Source organism: Siniperca chuatsi, linkage group LG11 (genome assembly GCF_020085105.1).
Source record: "Siniperca chuatsi isolate FFG_IHB_CAS linkage group LG11, ASM2008510v1, whole genome shotgun sequence".
NCBI lineage: Eukaryota > Metazoa > Chordata > Actinopteri > Centrarchiformes > Sinipercidae > Siniperca > Siniperca chuatsi.
The window spans coordinates 8494598-8516310 of NC_058052.1; the positions used below are offsets into that span (position 1 = coordinate 8494598).

General features: G+C 39.1%; 2 protein-coding genes across 2 annotated transcripts; both read right to left on the reverse strand.

The window, feature by feature from the left end:
- Positions 1-2606: 2606 nt before the first annotated feature.
- Positions 2607-5358, reverse strand: LOC122884877 (androgen-dependent TFPI-regulating protein; the record flags this gene model as incomplete). The annotated part of the gene is made up of 4 exons (XM_044215341.1): positions 2607-4644; positions 4751-4852; positions 4947-5072; positions 5194-5358. Coding segments are annotated over 4 exons (513 nt in total), but the record flags the coding sequence as incomplete, so codon positions are not given.
- Positions 5359-6828: 1470 nt separating this feature from the next.
- fam83ha (family with sequence similarity 83 member Ha) lies at positions 6829-16547 on the reverse strand. Its single transcript, XM_044215343.1, has 5 exons — positions 16172-16547; positions 14542-14996; positions 14271-14435; positions 12598-12722; positions 6829-12427 (listed from the first exon to the last, which is right to left on the reverse strand). Exons 2-5 carry the CDS (start codon positions 14986-14988, stop codon positions 8182-8184), a joined length of 4983 nt encoding a protein of 1660 aa, XP_044071278.1. The 5' UTR covers positions 14989-14996; positions 16172-16547; the 3' UTR covers positions 6829-8181.
- Positions 16548-21713: the final 5166 nt, after the last annotated feature.

Below are 21713 nucleotides of genomic sequence, written 5' to 3' on the forward strand. Positions count from 1 at the left end.
AGCTATATATGTACACATACTGTATGCACAAAAACACTCACTCACCCCAATACACACACACACACACAATGTATGTATGTGAATGTATAGCCTACACATCATGTATACACGTTGTATATGTTCTGTGTGTAACTAAAAGGAAAGGTGAAAGTAAAAGTGCGAGAGACGATATAGCCTAATTATACCGTATACAAATATAAATACCCACAAAATTAAATACAACATAATACGGAAAACTATGCTACAGGAAACATAAGAATGTAGCCTGTTCCAAAACATCTATTTAAAGGCACCTAAGAGTAGTAGCCTAAAGTTCAAAAATATACTATAAAGAACACTACAGTTCAAATATATGAGATGAGATTAATGTTATGCAAAATACCCCGTATATTACAATATTGACATCATATGATATAATCATTTTTATTATATTTAAATGTTGTTCACCTTGTGCAATTATGGGTCTACTGGAAGGATCTGGAACTTATCTGCTGGATCTTATTTGCCTTTTTCAAACCATATTTGCCAACCTGATTAAGTGGCACATAAGTCTTTGACACATTTGGCTCCCTCTGGTGGAAATTATACATAAATAAACTCACTCACCAATGCACTCAGTTTTATAGAGAAAAAAAAAAGACTAAGGAAATCATATAATAGTGTTTACTCACATTTCAGACCAACTATACTAACTAGCTTGGCTAACAAAGAATATCTAGAAGAGTATGTCTTTGGTGATATGGACAACAATTAAAAAAAACAAAACATCTTTGCCTCCCTCTGGTGGGGGTGAAAGTAGCAGTACAATATTTCATAGAAACTCCATTACAAGTAAAAGGGATAAAAATCTTATTTAAGTAAATGTACAGATCATCATCAAAATTTTACTTAATTTATTAAAAGTAAAAATAGCCTATTTGTTATGCTGAAATATGGCCCTGGAGAATGTTACAGTATCATTAAATATATGATTGGATTGTTTATGTACATAGGCAAGATTTTCATATTGTAGCAGGTCAAGGTGGAGCTAAATTGAAATACTTTTTATACTGTCGGGTAGTTTTATAGACTATTTTATAGACCCGTAATATTTTAAGTAACTACAGCTGTCAGATAAATGTAGCAGAGCCAAAAAGTACAATATTTCCTCTTATTTGTCGTGGAGTAAAAGTTTAAAGTGACAAAATAATAAAAGTACTCAGGTAAAGTGCCTCAAAACTGTATTTAAGTACTGTACATGAGTAAATTTACTTAGTTACATTCAACCCCTGGTGCTTCATAACACCTGACATTAAAATTTGAGTGGACAACCACCATACAAAGGGCTTTACTGGTGTCAATTTCATGAATAAATTAGTAAAAAATCTATCACAACACAGATTTTAGGTTATGCACTATGTCACAGAATATAGCCCGCGGTAGTGCTACATGAAGCATTTCAACCCTAATAAATGATCACCTTATTGTATTCTGTCTATAGGTCAGAACCTGATTTTTTGCAAATTACAGCAATACACTTTCAAAGTATGTTAGATGTAAATGGAATTCATATGGACAGTTGGCGTTTTATCTTATCTTTTCCAGTGTTTTTCAATGCTGCATTAAAATGTGAAACCATAGACCACGGGCCAGTCATAACTCTTCTCTTATATTGTTATTTGCAGGTGACAAAGAGATACAATCTAAATTGGAAACTGCTTTCACACTGAAAGCCAATAATAGCCCTCTTTTTATAACAACAGCCCATTTTACGCAGACATCTGCGTAACAGCACATTTATCTGATGATTAACATCTTTCAGGCGTAAGAGGTTCTTCTTGAAATGCAGTGTATCCTGTACTGCTGGTTCTTCATGGGTGTTTTCCCATTTGTGACTTACGCACTGTAGTCTGCTGTCTCAGAGCAGGAGGAACTTATTTTACTCAGTAAGTTACAAATCAGTGCACATGCAGGACAGAACCAAGAGAAATACAAATGTTGCACTTGCTGGGAGTAAGTAAAAACCTCTTTATACCTTATTTTCTTTTCTTTTAGCTGTGAGTAAACATCAGTGTCGACTAATCAAAGTTTTTATCTAACGAGGACTGTGACATATTGACTGGTGTTTTCTTTTAACTCAGACTGTTGTTGGCCTTCTCTTCATCATAATGTGCTTTTCAAAAGGACTCAAAGAGGTGAGTCAACCTTTACAGTGTTTTCTCTTGTGCATGATGGAATATTTTTTGTTTTAAAATGGAATTTGGATAAAGAATAAGGCATAATTCAACCTTTAAAAGACAGAAACAAACATACACAACTGCAATGTGACCTAGGAAGTAGGAAATAAAGTGGGATTTTCTGAAATGATGATTATCTTTGACAGGGAAATAAACCTCAAAAAGTACAACTACTTGAATCATCTGCCAACAACAAGAAGGTGAGAAATTATCCAAAGTTAAATTCTTGAATTATTCATACTAATTGAGATTAAATATTTTACATTCATCTCTTGAACAGAAGGATCTGAGTGAAGAAGATGTACATTTGTTGGCCAGGATCCTTTCAGTTGGCTTGGTGGATGCAGACCCAAACTATCTCCACCATCTTAAAGGCTTCAGAGACTTGCATGGTGGATGATTTTCTTTTAAAAAATCTGCCCACTTACAGTAATTAATGGACAAAACACAGCTGTTCCTGGATATATCGATGGATTTGTGATGACATCAAATCAAAGCTCTTCAGCATTGTGTGTTGGATTACCAAATCAAGTTCTTCTTGCAACCCCTGCAGATGTTCCATGATTAATGGAAAAATATGCACTTTATTCAGGTTAAACACGACATTGGTAACGAAGTAGGAATGACCTCCCCCTTGCATGAAGGGGAAGTCAGTGGTGCTTAATATGGATCTTATCATTTTGATGGTGTATCCTTAATGCTTCATTTATTGCCTAACAGCATAATTTGAAATGTGTGAATATGTGAAAAAAAGAGCATCTGATATATTACATTCAACATCTGCCTCTTTTTAAATCAGGAAATGCATAAAATGAAAATATAGAAACTAGCTTTATTAGGCTTGTTTTGACGTTTAAATTGCATTATTCAAGTGTTTTGCAATGTTAAATACCACTTTGTTGAACTGTAAAACTAAACTAACATTTAGCCTACATCTGAGGTATTTGTGTTACATAATTTAGCTGTTGTAGGCTGTTTAAGTACAGAGAGCAATTAATCCCTTTAAAGTTAGACTATGTAACGTTTGCTTAACAGCGGCTACTGTGGCTACAATTGATTGTAATGGAATAATACTGGATAGATTTGAGCTAAATGCTAAACAGTAGTTTACTGTTGGCTAAACAGTAGTTTAGCATTTAGCTAACATGCTGAACTAATGTAACAGTAGCACAAGTGGAGAAGAATCATGTAGTTAGAAAAGTGACACTAATGTGTGTTATACAGCAATATTTACCTAAGGTTTGCTAACTTTAGCCAACATTACCTTAAGCTACTTCCATAAACTACCCATAACGGTAACCAGACCAACAACGGCTGTAGCAGGCAAAACCCCTGACCAATGGTGCGTTTTATTGTTTATAAATTTAACTTTTCATCTGTAAAAGGAAGAATGTGTTAGTTCTTTTTTCAAAAGTTACAGTCTTGCTTTAAGGGATTATTGTTTGACCATTTTTATGTGGCAGAGAGGCTGAATTACTTTGCTTCTGCTGTCATTTTGTTCATGTCCTTACCTAGAGTAAAGGAGACAAAAAAGAGAGAGAGAGAGGTAGACAGACAAAGAGAGAGATTAGAGACAAATGAACATATGATCCTTTGTTTGTCTCCAGTGGTAAACTTAATGTCTCTTACTCCAGACAAGGCGGTTGAGCTTGTTCCCTAGCGCGTAGAGCAAGGTCACCAGTGACATGTTAAAAAAGAAGAAGCCCACCAGACCAGCAGTGCTGAAGTGCCCAAGAAGGGGATACACCCAAATCCCAACTGATAAGTACACCCATATAATCCTGCAGAACATGTTTAGAGAGAAAAAAAAAGAAAGAAAAGAAACTGTCAGTATCACTGTATCTGTCATATCATCTTGTACTGTCTTGTCTCAAAGAACTAGTATGCCTTGTGCAAATATTCACTGGCACAGAGTTTCCACCCACTGACACTGAGGACGCTGATTGTAAGATTGTAACAGCAAAACACTCAGCATAATAAAACAATCTCATCCACAACATACAGTATATTTATGGTTTGTACCATCAGACACAGGAGGATCTGTAGGCAGCATTACAGTATGTGAGGCAGAACTATTGAAGGTTCAAAGGAAGCGTTTACCCCTCAAGCTGTTTGCATTATGAACGCATAAATGCTGCTGCACTGGACTAGTTTAGACTAGTTACAGTAGGAACATAGCCCCATTAAGATATGTGAATGATTCAGTCAAGATAATGACTATAAGCTGTGCTATTTGTGTGTTAGCTACATGCCTATTAAAGTTTGGACATGTTTTGTCATAATTCTAATGTTTATGCTGACTTAACACTTACCAAAATAAGTAAGCCAAGCCCACAACTCCTAATGCTGCCAGCGCATGTTTAGTCTGTGGGTAGATGTGAGGCTGCACCAGCACTTCTCCAAGTAAAATAGGAAGGACAAATGTGTGCTGAGAAAACAGTGTAGGAATAATTCATTGTGTGATGGTTTATGACAGGAAAATCAGGATTATTTAAATTTTGGCATACGGTTGTTGAAAATGCAGATTTACAGACCATAGCATGGTTTATCCAGGGGGGGAAGAAGGTGTCAATAGTAGCTGGGTAGACTAATTCTCTGTCATAGGCAAAGATCGTCCAGAAAAGTAGAACAACAAACTAAACAAAATGCATAGAACATGGAGTTATTGTGTAGCACAAATCTTATTTTATGATTTAAAAAAAAGCAGGATTTCAAAAATGTGTTTCTCACCATGCCCACAGGGAAGGCAAAGATAGAGAAGAGAAGGTCTTTACATCTGTTCAGAGCACTCTCAGACTCTTTCCCAAGTTGTAGATCACTCACTGCCGCCAGTCCAAAGAATGCCATTTGTAATAACTGAAATATTAAAAGCAATGTTATTGTTTTCCATTATTACTTTTTCATATCTGCAATAGATATTTTTGTACACTAATGTATTACTACCATTATTACTAGGTAATATGGGTAATGTACACACCACATTCAAAAAAGTAAGGTATTTCCAAGGTCCTCCATAAACAAAGATTCCTGGTGGTAACTCCTCTCCAACCTTAGCAGCAAGACTCTTAACAACAAAAGCATACCAGCTGAATGCTGTGATGTGGTACGCTCTCCTCAGGGTTGAAGTCATTCTAATGTAAGCTTATATTGACTACCAACAAACAACAAAATTAATTAAACACTGGCAAAAACTCCTCTTCACACTGTGAGTTTCCCCTTCAAACGTGAGGTACTTCAGGCAGTGAAGGTTCTTTAAAGATTAGTGTAATTACGCACAAGCTTATCAAGACATTTGTGAGCAGTGGAGGAAAAGCGGCACAAGAGGCCCACTGTTTCTTATGAAGCACAGGAGTCCTTCTTTCATAACCGACACACTGTAGCATGTGACAGGGTGGTAATATCATTTACAGCGAGGGCTTAATCGGTTTCATAGTGTTTTGCAAGAGAAGCCCCACAAAGTTGAGTAAGTAAATCAGTTCAAGTAAGTCATATCATTTGAAAAATAGTAGCTTCGTTGTTGTCATAAAGTGTCCAGAAATCCTGAAGTGTCCTGAGCAACACACTAAATCCCAGCCAGCATCAGGTATGCTATTTAGTAGTTGACCTTGACCTCTGACCTCCCTGTGGAGAGACACACATTTTTGTTGTCAAATTTTGGAAATGAAAAATATTACACTGCTACCTTTTGTTCCTTGTATTATATATTAGACCATGAGGTAGAAATACACCCCTTGCAATTTAATTCAGTTAAGTTTTATTTATATAGTGCCAATTCATAACAGAAGTTATCTCATTGCACTTTTCCTAGAGAGCAGGTAGACCGTAGTCTTTATAATATTATTTACCGAGACCCAACAAATCCACCATGAACAAGCACTTGGCGACAGTGGCAAAGAAAAACTTCCTTTAAGAGGCAGAAACCTCAAGCAGAACAATACTCAGGGTGGGTGGCCATCCGCCGCTGGCGGTTCAGTTAAGAGAAGCGAGAGAGAAAGAGAGACAGAGAGAGAGAAAGAGAGGAGGAAAGAGAGCATAGAGTAGCACAATACAAATTCCACATAGGATTTTCACCAGTGCTGTCTCTGTGCTCTGTGCACTCTAAATCCTCACTGAAAATCCTCAAATAAACTATTGGGATGTAGAAAGTCACACAACTGATTGGCAACTGCTTTCTCAAGGATCTTTGAGAAAGGAAGGTTAGATATAGGTCTATAGTTGGCTAAACCCTGGATCAAGAGTGGGCTTTTTAAGAAGAGGTTTAATTACAAGCTACTTTAAAGGTCTACGGTACATAGCGTGTTAATAAAGACAGATTGATCATATCTAGTAAAGAAGAGATGTGATGAATTTTATCTCTAATAATTAGAATTTTATCATTAAAGAAGCTCATGAAGTCGTTACTACTGAGGGCTATAGGAATACATGGCTCACTGGAGCTGTGATTCTCAGCCTGGCTACAGTGCTGAAAAGAAACCTCCCCCCTGTTAAAAATTAACAAATCGCCTACTGATTATATATGTACATGTATTTTGCCTAATTGAATTAACTGAACCAGTTAAGCTTCTCTCAGTAACTTCCTTTTCCAACATCAGACACACAGAAGTCTGAAAAACACATTTGTGAGAAATTTTATTTACATATGGCATAAATCAATTATAAAAAGTATAACTTTCAGAGCACAATTCTACATACTGTTATGTAAGTTCTTTACAGTTTCAGAATTTTTTGTTTCAATGTACAGGTATGACATTAAGTTTTTATTTAAAAAAGGCACATTTTCAGAGAGAATTACAGGGTTGCTTTCAGCTAATTACAAAAGATAATTCTATTTTGTCACTTACCCCTAGTGGAATCCAGCCATACAGGTAGCTTTGGCTTTACATGGCCAAAAAATACATTTAAACACTTAAAAAAGCAACATATGTTTCCTTACATTTGTTTGTTTGTTTCACAAATCATCTAAATAAAAATAATTAGGGGAACTTGGGTGAACTGACCTTTTAAGGCAACCAGGTACATCTTGGAAAATTGACATTTAACCTCACTGGTTAATGTTCAATAGACAAAAGAAACAAAAAACATTACATACTGTATGGTGTGCAATGATTTACACAATAATATTGTAGGTACATCATGTTTAAGATGCAATTCTGTTTCAATCTCAGGTTTGTTCATCATTTTTCACTTGAATGTTTAATTCAGATTACAAAGAATTAGAAGTTACAATTTATTTACACCAGAACAATAACAGTGTGCATGGATATGAATTTATATATCGACTTGATTCACAAGCATGTAATTATCAACATCTTTGTTTAACGTGATTGTGAAATACTACAATATAAACTACAGTATATTACAGTTTTACAGACTCAGACAACTTTAGATAATCAATTACACTTTAACATCACATTTTTTAACATTAATGTAATAGCTGTCAGTGCCGGAAAAAAAGGCAAGGACAGACCTCATCACAGAAACAGCCTGTTGCAAACATTGCACTTAACCCATGCAGTCAATAAAAAAATATTTGATTACACACATCTAGTCTCACACTTGTAGCAACTTGATGATTCACCCACAGTAAGAAGTCCATTGTAGGTTGTGGCACATGTAATTTGAACATCAGGTTTGTATTACTGGTAGTTTTACCCTTTAAAGTTCAGTGCCACTGATACAGGTACCCTGCCTCTTCTTTGCATAATATGCCTCGTTTGCAGAGAACCCACAGTGAAATCCCATTTCTATTAAATGTCTTTGGTGAGAAATTTTTTTGGTCATCATTTCAGCTTTTTATTTGATTTTGCTTATTTTTACACATAATGTATGCACTGATTATTCTCTCAACTTTCTTTGGATCCCATTTAAGGTGCCATGTGTGAAAGTTACAGACATAAAATGATTTACTACAGGGGCAATCAAACATGCATTTAAATAGATAATAGTGGCAACGGTGTTATTGTATTCATGCCTCAAATCGACTGTAAACTTTCCTCTCCTTCCTCATGCTTTGAATCCTCTCCAGCAGCTTCTCACGCTCCTGATTAGACTTAGGCTGTCCTCTGCTGAGTGACTTGATCCCTCTTTCTTTCTCCCTTTCGGCATTTTTGTCAGCTTTGTCTTCTTTCTCATCATCAGTGACAGGAGACTCTTTGGTAGCCTCGTTCCTGCTTTGGCTATTAGCAGAAATCTGCTCTAGAAGCAGCTTTGTATCGTCTCTGAGGTTGCTGCTTGAGAGCACATTGGCTGTTGATGAGTGGTAGCGAGACTGGTTTGATTTTGGCTGCTTGGACTGTGGTGATGGAGCAACAACTTCATCTGATGTGGTCTCTAGCAGTTTGGAGCAGTTATTTTGCCTTACTTGGTCATTTGTATTCTCACTGCAGACCGATTCCTGTTTAGTAATTTTATTAACCTTATTTGCGGCCTCTGTATCATCTGTTTTTTTCTCACCATTGTCAGGCATTTCAGGCTCTTTGCTTACTTCATTCTGACTGTCCATCCTACTATTTTCAGCAGGTACAGGTGGCTCTGAAGGGTGGGTTTCAGAAGTCACAGATTCAGGTGTTTTGCATGGCAGATCAGGCTCTGGTGGGACTTCTGAGGTAGGCTCAGTTGGGCTAGAAGTTTCTGTTGATTGGAGCATTGGAGTTTCATTTGAGTCTGTTGTAACCTGCTTGGGAAGAGAGTTCTTGTCTGAGGGGCTGTGCAATGCAGACAATGTTTTTTCAGTCTTAGGGGACAAAACTACACCAACTGACTCAATTAGAGGAGAAGAACATGATACTATTTCAGCAGGAGTGGGAGTGACAGGTCCTGGCAGATTAAGTTCGGAGGGAAGGGTCGCTTGTATTGGTACATCTTGAGGAGATGCAGCTGTTTCTGACTGGGAAGCAATAGGAGTAAAGCCTGGATGGACAGGAGAACTTGTTTCTGCTGTGGAATGCTCAGGTGGAAGGTCTGCTGGGGAGGGGGTAGGAGTAATAGTTTCATTTTGATCAGATCTGGATTTACTTTCCAGATCAGATACATTAGGTAAACATGACTCAGGCAATGAAGGGCTAAGGCCAGGAGGTGTGCTATCAGCTTTGACATCCTTTGATAATCCAAGAACCTCACATTCTTCTCCCACACCCTTGTGGTTTTCTGATTCAGCATCTTTTTCTGAAGGTGTAGGAGCACAAGATTCTTCAGAGTCTGTCTTTGTAGTGGACTGTAATGAGGATGTGTTTGGCTCTGAATCAGCAGCATATGTGCCAGGAGAAATATCAGTTTCCACTTGTGCAGAGTCAACTGCTGAAGGGGTCTCAGGTGACGTCAATTGGGAAACAGAATCTAGATGAGCTTGGGTAGATTCTGTTTGGCTGATAGAAGAAGCTGTAGATTTTTCCGAAGTTTCCTCAACTGATTTGGAGGGTTCTCCTGGTGGGGGGCTGACAGATTCCTGTGCATTTGGGGACAATATGCTGGAAGTTAGGGCTGAGCTTGAGTCATCTGGGGTAACAATAAAAGATATGGGCTCTGCTGGAGTGGAAAGAGGAACAGAACTAGAGAGTGAAGGACTTGGACTGATCTGTGAACCAGAATCTGGCAGAATGTGATCAGAGGAAGAGCTTTGTACTGATGGGTTAGAAGAGCTGAATTCTGATCCAGTGTGCTGTTCAGATAGCTGTGGAGAAGAGGAGATGCTGGTTTCTAACTGAACTGATTCAGGATTTTGGGTGTTAGAATCCAATGCAGAAAATGCAGAAGATGGTGCTACCTCCACTGGATTGGAAATGTGTGAGCTAGTGTGCTTTAAGGTAGAATCAAGGCATGGGCTTTCCCTTTCAGCAGTAACTTGTGCAAGAGAAGGAACATTAGCAGGAGTAGCATTTGTTGGTGTAGGTGGATGACCGGGGCTACTCTTTGTTACAGCAGAATTTGACAGTTTTGGTTCTTCTGGTGGTTTGCTCTGAGGTGCTTCTGTTTCTGCAGAAACAGGCAGAGTTGCTGCAGACTGGCTGTTCTTCAGCTCTATCTTCTCTGAATCTCTGGTTTGTTCTTCTTTACAGCTTTGGGAGTTATTGGGATCATTCTTGACCAGACTGTCCTCTTTGGTAATCTTATCACTGCCATCTAAAGATAGACTGACTGACTCGCATGCATCTGTAGATTCTGTTTTTCCTGCATCCTCTGCAGTAGCATTTTTTTCCGATAAACCCTCAGATGCTGAAGTATCAGCCATCTTTTCTGAGGTTTCTTTTGGTACAGGTTCCTCCTTTTTAACAGTAGTATTGTTTTTTAGTTCAGTTGGTGGTTTCATTGGAACCTTCTCTTTGCTCTTTTTAGCTTCTGCAGCCTTGGCAGATTTGCGTTTTGCTGCCAACTCTTTGAAAAACATGAGCCTCTTATCAGGATCACTCATATCTACATACAATGGACTGGTGAGCAAAGATTTGGGTGGTTGTGTTGGTTGATCAGTTTTTGGCTGTTCAGCTTCAGAAGGCTTGGATTGGGGCATTGATGGTGAAGATGGTGCTTGCTCTACATCTGGCAGTTTTAATAACTCTTGTACTTCATGTTTTTCTGAAAGATCCTTTGAATTTTCGTCCTTTGATGAATCTTTATCATCTGCTTTACTGTTTCCATCACCTGGTTTGGATGAGTCAGTGGCAGAGTTATCAAAAGTGGCTGACCTTATGTAACGGCTCCATTCAAATGGTTCTCTAGACCTCTTTTTCCCCAAAACTTGAGAAACAAAAGGCAGTTTTGTCTGTTCGGCCTCATTTTTGTCACTTTCCTGATCCTGTTGGCCTGGAGCAGTTTTGGTATCTTGAGAAGTATGCTGCTGCTCCAGAGAGCTGAATATCAGAGAGGACCTTAACCTAGAGCTCCTCTGTACTGCTGCATTGTATTTTCTACGGAACGAGTCCTCCCTTTGAACAACAGCAGTTTTTGGTTCCTTTTGCTCGGCCTCCTCTGTCTTTTCCCCTTCAGTTGTGGATGATGATTCTAAAGGTGTTGGTATTTTGATTTCTGCTGCCAGTGCAGTAGGTTCATCAGGCAATTTCTTTGTCTGCTCTCGTGCAGTGGTTTTGGCATAACTTGGCATCTGACTTGCCCTGGGTATTGTAGGAACCTTAAACTCTCTGACATTAGTGATTTTAGGGACTGATAAATCTATGCCTGGTGCTGTTTGCTGTATGAGGTTAGAGGGCTCTTCAAAAGGATCTGGTGCATTAGGTGGCACCGATGGCAGGCCTTCATCTCCTTGATTATCATATGCACTGAGGTATGACCTAATCCTCCAGTTTCTTAGCCCCTGTTTCACCATAGGATCCTTGTGGACAGTGTTAGGCTCCTGGAAAAACTGCTTCTGATCAGTTGGATTTGAGGGGGTGGGAGACGTTTGACAGGCATATAGCTGGCCTAAACTCAATCTTCTAGGGTGAGATGAACTAAATGGTAAATCTGCTGCAGGTGGTAATTTCTCTGAGCCCTGGTCAAAGTCTACATTTCTGGTAGATGATAAATAGTTAAGCACAGGGTCAAAGTTATCAGGTGGTCCCATCTCTTGTGGTAATCCAGGTTCAGAATATTGATCTGCTGAATGATAGTCTTGGTTCCAGAACTTGTCATAGCCACTGTAATCTGCTTCTTTTTCTGTTCCTGGTCCTGGATACAGCAGCTGCCCCCTGTGAAACTGACTTCCCTGGTTCTCAGGTTCTGGCATTCCCTGTTGCTGCAGGAATGGGTAAGAATATCTAGCATGAACACCTTCAGCATAACTGTGACGTTGGAAGGCAGGATTTTCCTTCATAGGCATCCTGGAGGGGCCCTGATCAAAAGACGGATCCATGCATGATTGCTTGGATGGAAACCTGCTGTACATATCTGCAGGGCCGTGCAAGGATTCCTGCCTTTTAAGGGGCATCATTCTCCAATCCATATCCATACGTTCATCATAGGAATGTCTTGCCCATTCCTCTGGATGAGCGGTGTCCAATGATAGAAATTTCCTTGGCTCTCTGTACAGTGAAGTTATTTCACTTGTGAACTGCCTCTTTTGTAAAAGGCTAAAATCTTCCATTGGAGCGACCACATTTTCAATCATCAGCGGTTGGGACTGAGCAAACAGAATACGAAACTCTTCATCAAAGGTCGATACAAGCTGTCCAAGGAAAAGGTGTGCCATACAGCGGTGGAGCTTCTCAAAAGACCACATGAAGCTGGACAAAAGACATGACAATAAGTAAGAATTAATCAATTGCATGTTAGTTCATTATTCAAACAGATACAAACTGAATATATTCATAAAAACATAAATTAATCGCTTAAATCCTTATGTGGTATGAAGTGTAGAGGTATGGCTTTCTGTGGCAGTTTTGAATGGGCTCACCTGTAGTTTCCACTCAGCACAGCCCTGCAGTCTGTCAACAAGAAGCGATCCATCATCTGACCTTTGAAGGACTTCCCTGAGCGGCAGTGATACGTGATGCCAGACACTGTTCTCACACGTAAAAACTGCAAGACACACATCAAATCACCTAAAGATGAATATTAAGCTGAAGCAGTACATATAGTGGTATTAATGTTTTAATTGCAATCCAAGCTAGGTGGCAGCATTGCGCTACCACTTCCAAAATAGGGAAATAGAAAATGGCTGCATTTCAAGTTCCCTTTTACAGTAATATGCAGTGATTGCATTTTATATCAATGGGAAAATACTATCTATATTTACTGTATATATCAGGGACAATACATTAACATCAATTTGATGTAAATGTGTCAGATTTGTTCAAATGGCTAAATTTAATCTGAGCAGGCACGTAAAAACTGACAAACAAGATAAAGCTACACACAAGAAAAAAACATCATAGGCAGCCTTGAGGTTTATCGCTATGATATATATATATATATTTTATGATATATAGCATGTGAGATTCACATTGCTGGACAAAGTAAGATGAAGGTGTTATTAAATAACTTGTTCACTGTTGTTTAATACATTTCTAATAGTTCTAATAGTTCTCTCAAGTCAGTTGCATGCCAGCCAAGTGATGTTCGGAAAGAAAAGGCTGATATGTTTTCTTTATTTGTAAGATGAGTCACCTCTAGCAACAGCTGAAGTTTACCTACTGTTCTTAAGTTATGTTAATATGGATGGAATATATATATGGAATATATATATATATATTTTTTTTATTTATTTATTTTTTTGTTAATGTCAACTTAACCCATGAAAAAAGACCACAACCAACCGTGTGTTAGTTTGTCTCTCAATACTTTGTGACTTCCCTACTCTGTCTTTGGCTCTCAGCCCCAAACCCATTTGTTCCTACTGAAGATGTAAATCTTTAAAAATGGGTCACAAATACAGTATATAGCTGGTCACTGTAGTATTTAGCAAATGTTTCTCAAATCAGGAGTAAGTAGGGCATTTGTTGGGGACTATTTTCAGCTGCAGATTAATACACATTTGGTGCTCTAGTGAGTATTTACAGCAGCAGAACAGTGACTATAGTGCCCATGTTCATCGTAATAAAGGAGAACATGAAACCCAGTGAAACATTGTGGTTCAATAATATGTTTCAAAGAGTTTTTCAAGCTCTATGGCACAGAGAAATAATCTACATCAAACTTCAGATACACAGACAGTTCCCTGTTAGAAGGATCAAATAATTGTTGTTTTTGATCTTTTTGTTGCAAATAGGATTTTACAGAATATCACCATTTATGCTTTAAGCATTTAAAAATCTACTGTAACATTGCATCAGCATATTTCATGTTTTTCAGCTTCTGTAGTCAAACTGTAGTCAAACTGAGATGAATATTAAAGTAGTTAGTTAAATGTTACTGCATTCATAACTTGGTTGGAACCTGTGTGCTATGGTGAGTGGGCTGAGCTGACTGGAAGTATATGAAAGAAAGGGAAAGAAATGTAATACAATTTAAATGTGTAAGCAGCCTTTTCTGTTTTGTTTATTGAATTGAATAGAATTGAATTATAATACAGCTTTATTACAGTGCCTGTACCTAAATGTACATTTTTTTAAAGGACTATGTACTCACTTGAATGCTCTGGAGATTGACCCTGCAGTTGGACACCATGTTGACGAAGTGATGTGCATTCTGCTTGTCTAGAATAATGTAGACGGCAACATTCCTCTTGGCAGCATTGAGAATATCCGCAAACATGTCAACATCAGTAAACATGTCCATCACTATAGCAATCACCTGAAGACAGAAGAGACCAATGTAAAAACAACACTGTCAGGAGAATGACACTTCAAAGACAAGTTTGGCATGAAGTTTCCTTCCATCAAGAAAGTGAAAGATCAACCTGCTGAGCATTCTTGATAAGTCGTCGGGCCTGCTCCTTGATACTTGGCATGTCAGGCTCAGGGGGGTTGACCAGAGTGGTGACCTCTGTGGGGACCCCAATGAAGTGATGCAGCTGAGGCCAGCCAAGGTCCAAACCTGGGGCGTCCAGGTCAGAGTGAATCGGCCAATAAGTGTCTGAGGAGCCATCTACCCCAGTCTCTAGAAAAGGTCGTTCTGGATGGCTGCTCTGCTCAGGGACCTGAACAGAGCTCTGAATATAATGAAGCTCAGGTGAGGACAGGAAGTCCACCACATCTGCGTTTTGGAGGAACTGATAGTATCCCTCCAAGTCCTCCTCAATCAGTGCGTCAATAGCCAAGCGGTACTCTTCCCGATAGTGAGGAGGGAGGTAGTTGGGGTCCAGAGGGTTATCCCCAGCAGAGGAACACTGAGAGCGACGCGCCATACTGTAGTCTAAAGAGAGGGCGAGGGTAAAAGGAGACATATGATTAATGCACTGTATATAAAATGAATCATTTTCACATTACACATCTGTTTCAGTGTCAGAATACCAGCTAGATAGTTCAGAATGATAATTCAATTGATCAAAAATGAATCTGCAACAATTTTGATAATCAGTTAACTGTTAAAAATCCTTTTTCAAGCAAATATTTGCTGTTTCCAGCTTCTCAGATATGATTATTTACTGTTTTTCTATGTCTTATATGATAGTAAATTGGATATCTTTCGGTTTTGGACAGTTTGTCAAAAAAAAAACAAAAAAACACAAGACATTTTGAGGACATCCCCTTGGGCTTGGGCTCTGGGAACTTGTGATTCTCTGACATCTTATGGACCAAATGATTTATCGATAGAGAAAATGAGCATAGTTTGTTGTCTTTTAGAGAATTATATTGTGATACACATCCTGTTGTCATTTTACACAATTATTTGTATGTAGTGCACAACAGTGGCACAAAGTTAATTGGACTGAGCATCATTTGGACTATTTCATATGTGATTTTGCATCCATTTGCCATGCTATGATATATATTATCAGAAAAATTATCTTATTAATATAATGCTATTTATTCCAACCATGTCACCCAGCCCTACAGCTAATTTCACCCTAAAAACCTTAAATGAAAGGGTTTAACTCATTCTGCTCAGATATGTAGCTTCCATACAAGAGATGGAGCCCTTTCCACCGGGATCCTCTCAGTTATATTTCAGTAGCCTACTTGTAGGAGCACAATGAATGAGAGAAGATGGACTCAGGACAGATGGGTTAAGGGTGTGGCTCCTCCCTTTGGCCAAAGATCTCTCCATTTGCAAGTTCATGTAAAGCCACAAATATGAGAAGTGCCGACGGGAAACATCACAGTCCAAACGAAACACCAAAAAAAAAAAAAAACCCACAGACAAGTCAGGACAACGAACTACACAGAATAAATCACTCATTAAGCGGCTGTTGTTGCTAAAAGTCCAATCCAGAGTGTATCTACAAACTTTTTGTTTCACTTGTCCGAAAACACTGTAAGGTAACCCTGTAGCACAAGTCAACATGCGCTGGCCATATGTTAAACTTCATATCCTAAACTCCGTAGGCCTATTCATAAAACCGTGCAGGCCTACTTTGGTCAACTTACCCTGTGATATCTAGTCGTCAAGCTTTTCGTCGGTTAAACTTTAAGCCAGTCATCTTGCCTTCCTCGCTATGTTCTCCGCCACAACTGCGCCGTTCTTCTAGTCCAGGTGGGACTTGTCGAAAGTTTTCTGTTACATTGCTTTCCCCCCGTCACCCAGCTAAACCAGTTTATTGTCATGCTTGAGGCATGTTGGCGAGAATGTTATAGAGACAGAGCACACAGAGAAAACCCGCTGTCGACAAATCTCGCCCCGCCTCGGCTGTAGCTCCACAGTTTGTTCACTTCTGCTCTTGACAGCTCTGTGTCCATGCTTGTCCCGAGGAAGCTGAACTCTGCACATCTGTTATCTGTCTGCTGAAGCTAGTAACTGACGTTACTGCTGCTATCAACTGTGATGAAACTGCCCAGTGGCTAATTAACGGCACATCAGGCAGTGCTTGGCTGCTCCATAAACCCCTGTACTCATATTCATGAATGACATTCTCACTTGCCTCCCTCCTTTAAATGTATAAACTTTATTGTGTAATATCTGGAAAAAAATATTACAGTGTCGTTCTTTTGTATTAAATTAAGTATAGACGGATAGAGCTAGGCCTTCTGTCATACAAAGTGACCAAAAGGACAAGACTTTCTAATGAGGTACTCTAGAAAGGGTTTATAAGCTGTAACTAATTTAGCTTTTTTAATGGTTAATAAATAATTTACTAAAGCTTTTTAGATCAGTTATTAGCTATTAATAATAATAATAATAATAATAATAATAATAATTATGGTAAACTATGTGGCAATAACTTTGTGGTAGTTTGATTAATTGCAAATTTATTTGGTCATATCTACCACTAAAGCACAATATGAACTAAAATAAGGTAACTATTGTAGGCCTCTATATGTTTCAGTTTATATTTTGTGTACATGGTCCGTGTTCCTAAATACATTTTTGCTTAGTTAAATCACCAAAAACTAATGATTAACTTTTGTATATGCAAAAAACGGTGGTCAGTAGGGGCCCACAGCTCATTTTTGCCCAGGGGCCCCATAGCAAATGATTCCAGTCCTGCTTAAATGACGACTTATCGGACAATACTTTGAAAAAGGGTGGCACCTAATTAAAGGCATTAAAAAGTCATACCTAATCATAATTGCATTTGGAGAGGAGGTTGAATAGCAATAGATAATTAAATTATCTATTATCTATAACCTCAAACCTCTTAATGTGATGAGGATATCAACAAACAATGGAGGTGAGGATGATTATTATAAAGACTACGCTGCCATCCTTTGATGAAGGCGTAGTCTACTAACACAAACAAAAGAGTGGAGCAGGAGAAGGTGGCCAGAACAAAGCCAGAAAGCCTGCAGGAAAGGCTTCTTCTGCCAACATGCATGCTTTAGTTTATTTTCATGGTTCATTAACAATCTGTCTTGCACCATTTACAATAATGCCCACAGACTGAAATAACATTATCTCACCAGAGAGGCTGCGATGTGTCGTTACTCTGTGGTTTAGTGAGTGTGCATGTGGAAACCTGGAGGAAGGTCATCTGTATTTCCAAGAAAGGACCTTGTAGCACATATTTTCTGAAACCATTAAAGGAGAGAGTGAGAGAGAGAAAGACTGAATACAATGATTTTCCTTTAATGGTTGCTCCACACTAAGACCAAAAGTAGCCTGGTCAGGATGAAATCTGATGTAACTAAAATAAAGGAAGTGATGCAACGCAGCTACTCAAGTGAATACTAGAAGACAATCCTGCATTGTTCCCTTCAGGCACCACCCATGGCACACAGAGGAGCAGCTGGAATAGAAACATCAAAATGAATGTTCACCAAGTTCATAGATAGTTGCTACACTACATACCACAGGGCATCATTCACCGCTGCATTCTTTTAACCCCCGTTGCTCTCAGAAAAACACACATTTGGTGTCCTGCCTTTTGGTTTTGTGACTGACAGCTCTGATTACGAAACATGAACTTGGCCAAACACTGAATCAGAGCTGGAACCCTCCCCCTTCATAAAACATCTCCAGGAATGTATGAATCAAACAAACACACAAAGTGTAACCAATTTATTATGTGATAACACAATGTCCTTCAAAATGAACCTTTATTGTTAAAAGTGAACAAAGACACAGTATCCCTTGGGGTAAACACATAGTAGACAAAAGAGTAGATTAGATTATACTGATAACTGTGGAGGCACACATGGAGGCCTTGTAGAATAAGTCTGGTTTACTCTAAGTCTTAAGAGATACAGTTCATAATGTGCATGCCTGTTAGACACAGTCTTATACACCTGGTCAGATTTATGACATTTTACTGTACACAGTACATTTGATCAAACTGAGGGCTGTGCTTCCAATATGCCACATGTACTGTAATAAAGACTATTATCCTGCTGAATAACTGTCGACATCTTTCACACCAATGCAGATGTGACAGATGCCAACCTTACAGGTTTGGGTTTCAACGACCATCCAGCGTGCATCCCATGACCCCATGAAATGAAAGCAAAACAGAACCATGAAGCTCCCATGTATTTCCTGAAAGAGCTCAGCAAATAAAATATTTATTTAATAAAATATTGAGTACTGTACTTGTAGCTGGTCATGTGAATATAATCTTTAAACTTTTGGTGTGGGTGAATGAACGGTCACACAGTGGAAGGGTGGGGTCGGACCAGGGTTGGACAGGTGTCGGCAGGTCTTTTTTAATATGGGCACTCACGTGCCTAAACAAATGACAAAAGAAGATGGTTTTTAGCAACGCTAGCTGCATGACTCTAGGGATGGCAATGTCGGTCAGTTGGTGTGTCCACTACAATTTTTGGATAGATTGTCATGACATTTTGTACAGGCATTCATGGTCCTCAGAGGATGAATCTGACTGTGATGATACACTGACTTTTCCTCTAGCGCCACCATGAGTTTGACATTTGTGTTTTTTTATACTGAAATGTCTCAACAACATGGATGGATGGATTGCCATGAATTTATACTTTTCATCTAGTGCCATCGTCAGGTTGAAGTTTGAATGTGTCCAATACTTTGGTTTATGACTAAATACCTGCAAAACTAATGATATTCCCATCAAATGTTAGCATGCTAACAAGCTAAACTAAGATGGTGAACATGGTAAACATTATACCTGTAAAAAACATCAGCATTTTAGCATTGTCTTTGTGAGCATATTAGCACGCTGATGTTAGCATTTAACTTACAGCCTCTAGCATAGAGTGGACTCCATCTACAGATTATCAATGTGCAAGTTTTAAACGGAATAATTTGTATCTTTGGTCAGAAGAACGACTGAACAGCCGCTGTTAAAATACTTGTATTCCGCAGTACCACCGCTTTTTTGTTTACCTATGGAAGTATGTGTTCATCTTTTGTTTATAACATGTCTCTAGGCTTTTGTCGTGCTGATAAGGAGAGAGCAGGAGAAGGAAGAGGATGGGAAAACAAAGGAAAAAGGAAGAGCTGCAGAATCCATTTGATGCATCATTTGATGGAGCGAACAGGAAGTCTTAGCAGTTCTCAAGGAGGTGAGCTCATGCTTGCCTAGAGAGATGATGAAGGTGGAATTAAGAGGACGATGAATTAGCACAGTTACAAATGAGTCCAAGTCACTAGACTTGGACTATTACTTGCAGTGTGGTCATGACCATGTCCATAAGTACATAATCAACCAGTGATTCAGTTTGTACATGATTTAAAAGTAGAGGAGAACTCATTTAATTTGATTTTAGATTAGTAAATGTGTGAGAGACCACCCTTATCATTAGAGGAGAAGACAGGCTCCTCTATACTTGTCACTTGGCAAATTCCACAGATGATTGTATTCCCACAACATTTTGTGATACTGTTCACCTTTCAGCCCTCCTGCAATGGGGTTTGATGGCAGTGATCACTCTGCAGCTTTTTGTCAGAGGAAGCTGGGGGGAGGGTTGTCCAGCCCATCACCTCACTGGTGGAGAAAGGAGCAGATATAAATACACAGGTGAGACAAAACCACAGCAGTAGAAACAACGGGCTGTTGTCAGTGTGGAATGTATAGACACACAGCAGCATTGAGGTGTGGGATGATTTCAGTTTGTGTTTAAACTAAGGTGTATTTGGATGGGCACGTCTGTTTTAAGCTGTATTTGGAGGCCATGTTGGGGCGACTGCAACTTGGTGCTGATCTCGTTCCACACAATGAGTGTACTGCAGCAGCAGGTGTGCATTTGTATCTCATTTTGCTTGTCGACAGTGTTTGTGCATTCAGGAGTGCATTCTGCTCTGTGCATCTGTAGGTTATTACAAGATTTATAATCTCTTTTAAAAAAATCCTCTTCAGCCACATTTAGTTTCTTTTTCTGTTCAAGGTGCGTGTATGCTTGCGTGCACCTGCAAGGGGGTGCGCAATCACATTAGCATGCGTGCTTGTGTGTGCCTGTCATTGCATGTGGCAAGTCGCTACAGGAGAGGCTGCTCTTTGAAACAGTTGTAATCTGATTTTAAAAAAAAAAGGAGACCATAAAATGCTACGAGAAGGATAGGAGCAAAAGAAAAAAGAGGCCTTTAGTGACCTGTGAGATACACAACCAGTTGTGACCCCACCCAGACTCATGTTGGTTGAAGCGTTCCATAAGACGTTGTTTACACTTTCATCCTTTCAAAAGGTAAATGAACACAGATAGAGAATAGCTGCATACAATGACATCATAATTGCTGCCTGACAGCAGAAATGATGAAGGACAGGGCACAGCAACTGTGCTTTACATTTTGCAATGCTGTCTTCCTTTCATCCGTTTTTTTATTTGCCTGATTTCTTTCCAGTTCTATTGTATTGTATCCTGTGGCACATCCTGCAGCTACAGCACACACTGGAATGTCCTGCACTGAGTCAGGGACACAGGTCTCAGAATAGACAGCAAATCTCCCTCAATACATCTTAGATGCAAAGACAACACAATGGCAGGCCTTTTCCCTCGGCCTAAAGGGAGAGGTGGCGCAACTTAAACGAGAACGTGATCAATGCCGGAGTGATATAGCACACATCTGGATTTAATGATAGCATAGTTAATATAGGGAAATGTGCTTGACATCATAGTGATGTCACTTCTATCTTTGTGGGAGAATTGTATGATTCAGCTGCAGAAAGAGCCTACACAGAGCTGAATGAGCAGATCACTGAATGCAACAACTGCATAAAGTAGGACATGGATTTATCAGAGATTCACATTTCTGCCACTTGTTTGTTAGTTCTAAGCTGACTTCATAATTCCAGTGACTTTTCAGGTTGTATTGTTTGCTTTTGTCTGCCTGCTGGTTCGTGGCACTGAAGTCGTGTTGGCAAAGGCTCAAAGAGCTGCACAACAAGCTGCTGAACTACTAAACTGTGCCCAGCTAGCTCTCACGGCTGCCTGGTATAGGCTTATGCTTTTGTATAAAATGTGGTATAGGTTACACAGAAACACCCAGTTTTATAGCTGAGCTTCCCTTGTTCAGATGCTGTCCTGCTATGTGGTGGGATTTGCAAGATCCAAAAAGATCCAGGTC

Bases quoted from the DNA above. Each gene is read 5' to 3' on its own strand.
- fam83ha (XM_044215343.1), bottom strand. From the start codon at position 14,988: ATGGCGCGTCGCTCTCAGTGTTCCTCTGCTGGGGATAACCCTCTGGAC. The intron at 12,723-14,270 runs GTGAGTACATAG...TGTGTCTTGCAG, and splicing joins TCAATCTCCAGAGCATTCAA to TTTTTACGTGTGAGAACAGT. The intron at 12,428-12,597 runs GTGAGCCCATTC...TCTTTTGTCCAG, and splicing joins GTGCTGAGTGGAAACTACAG to CTTCATGTGGTCTTTTGAGA.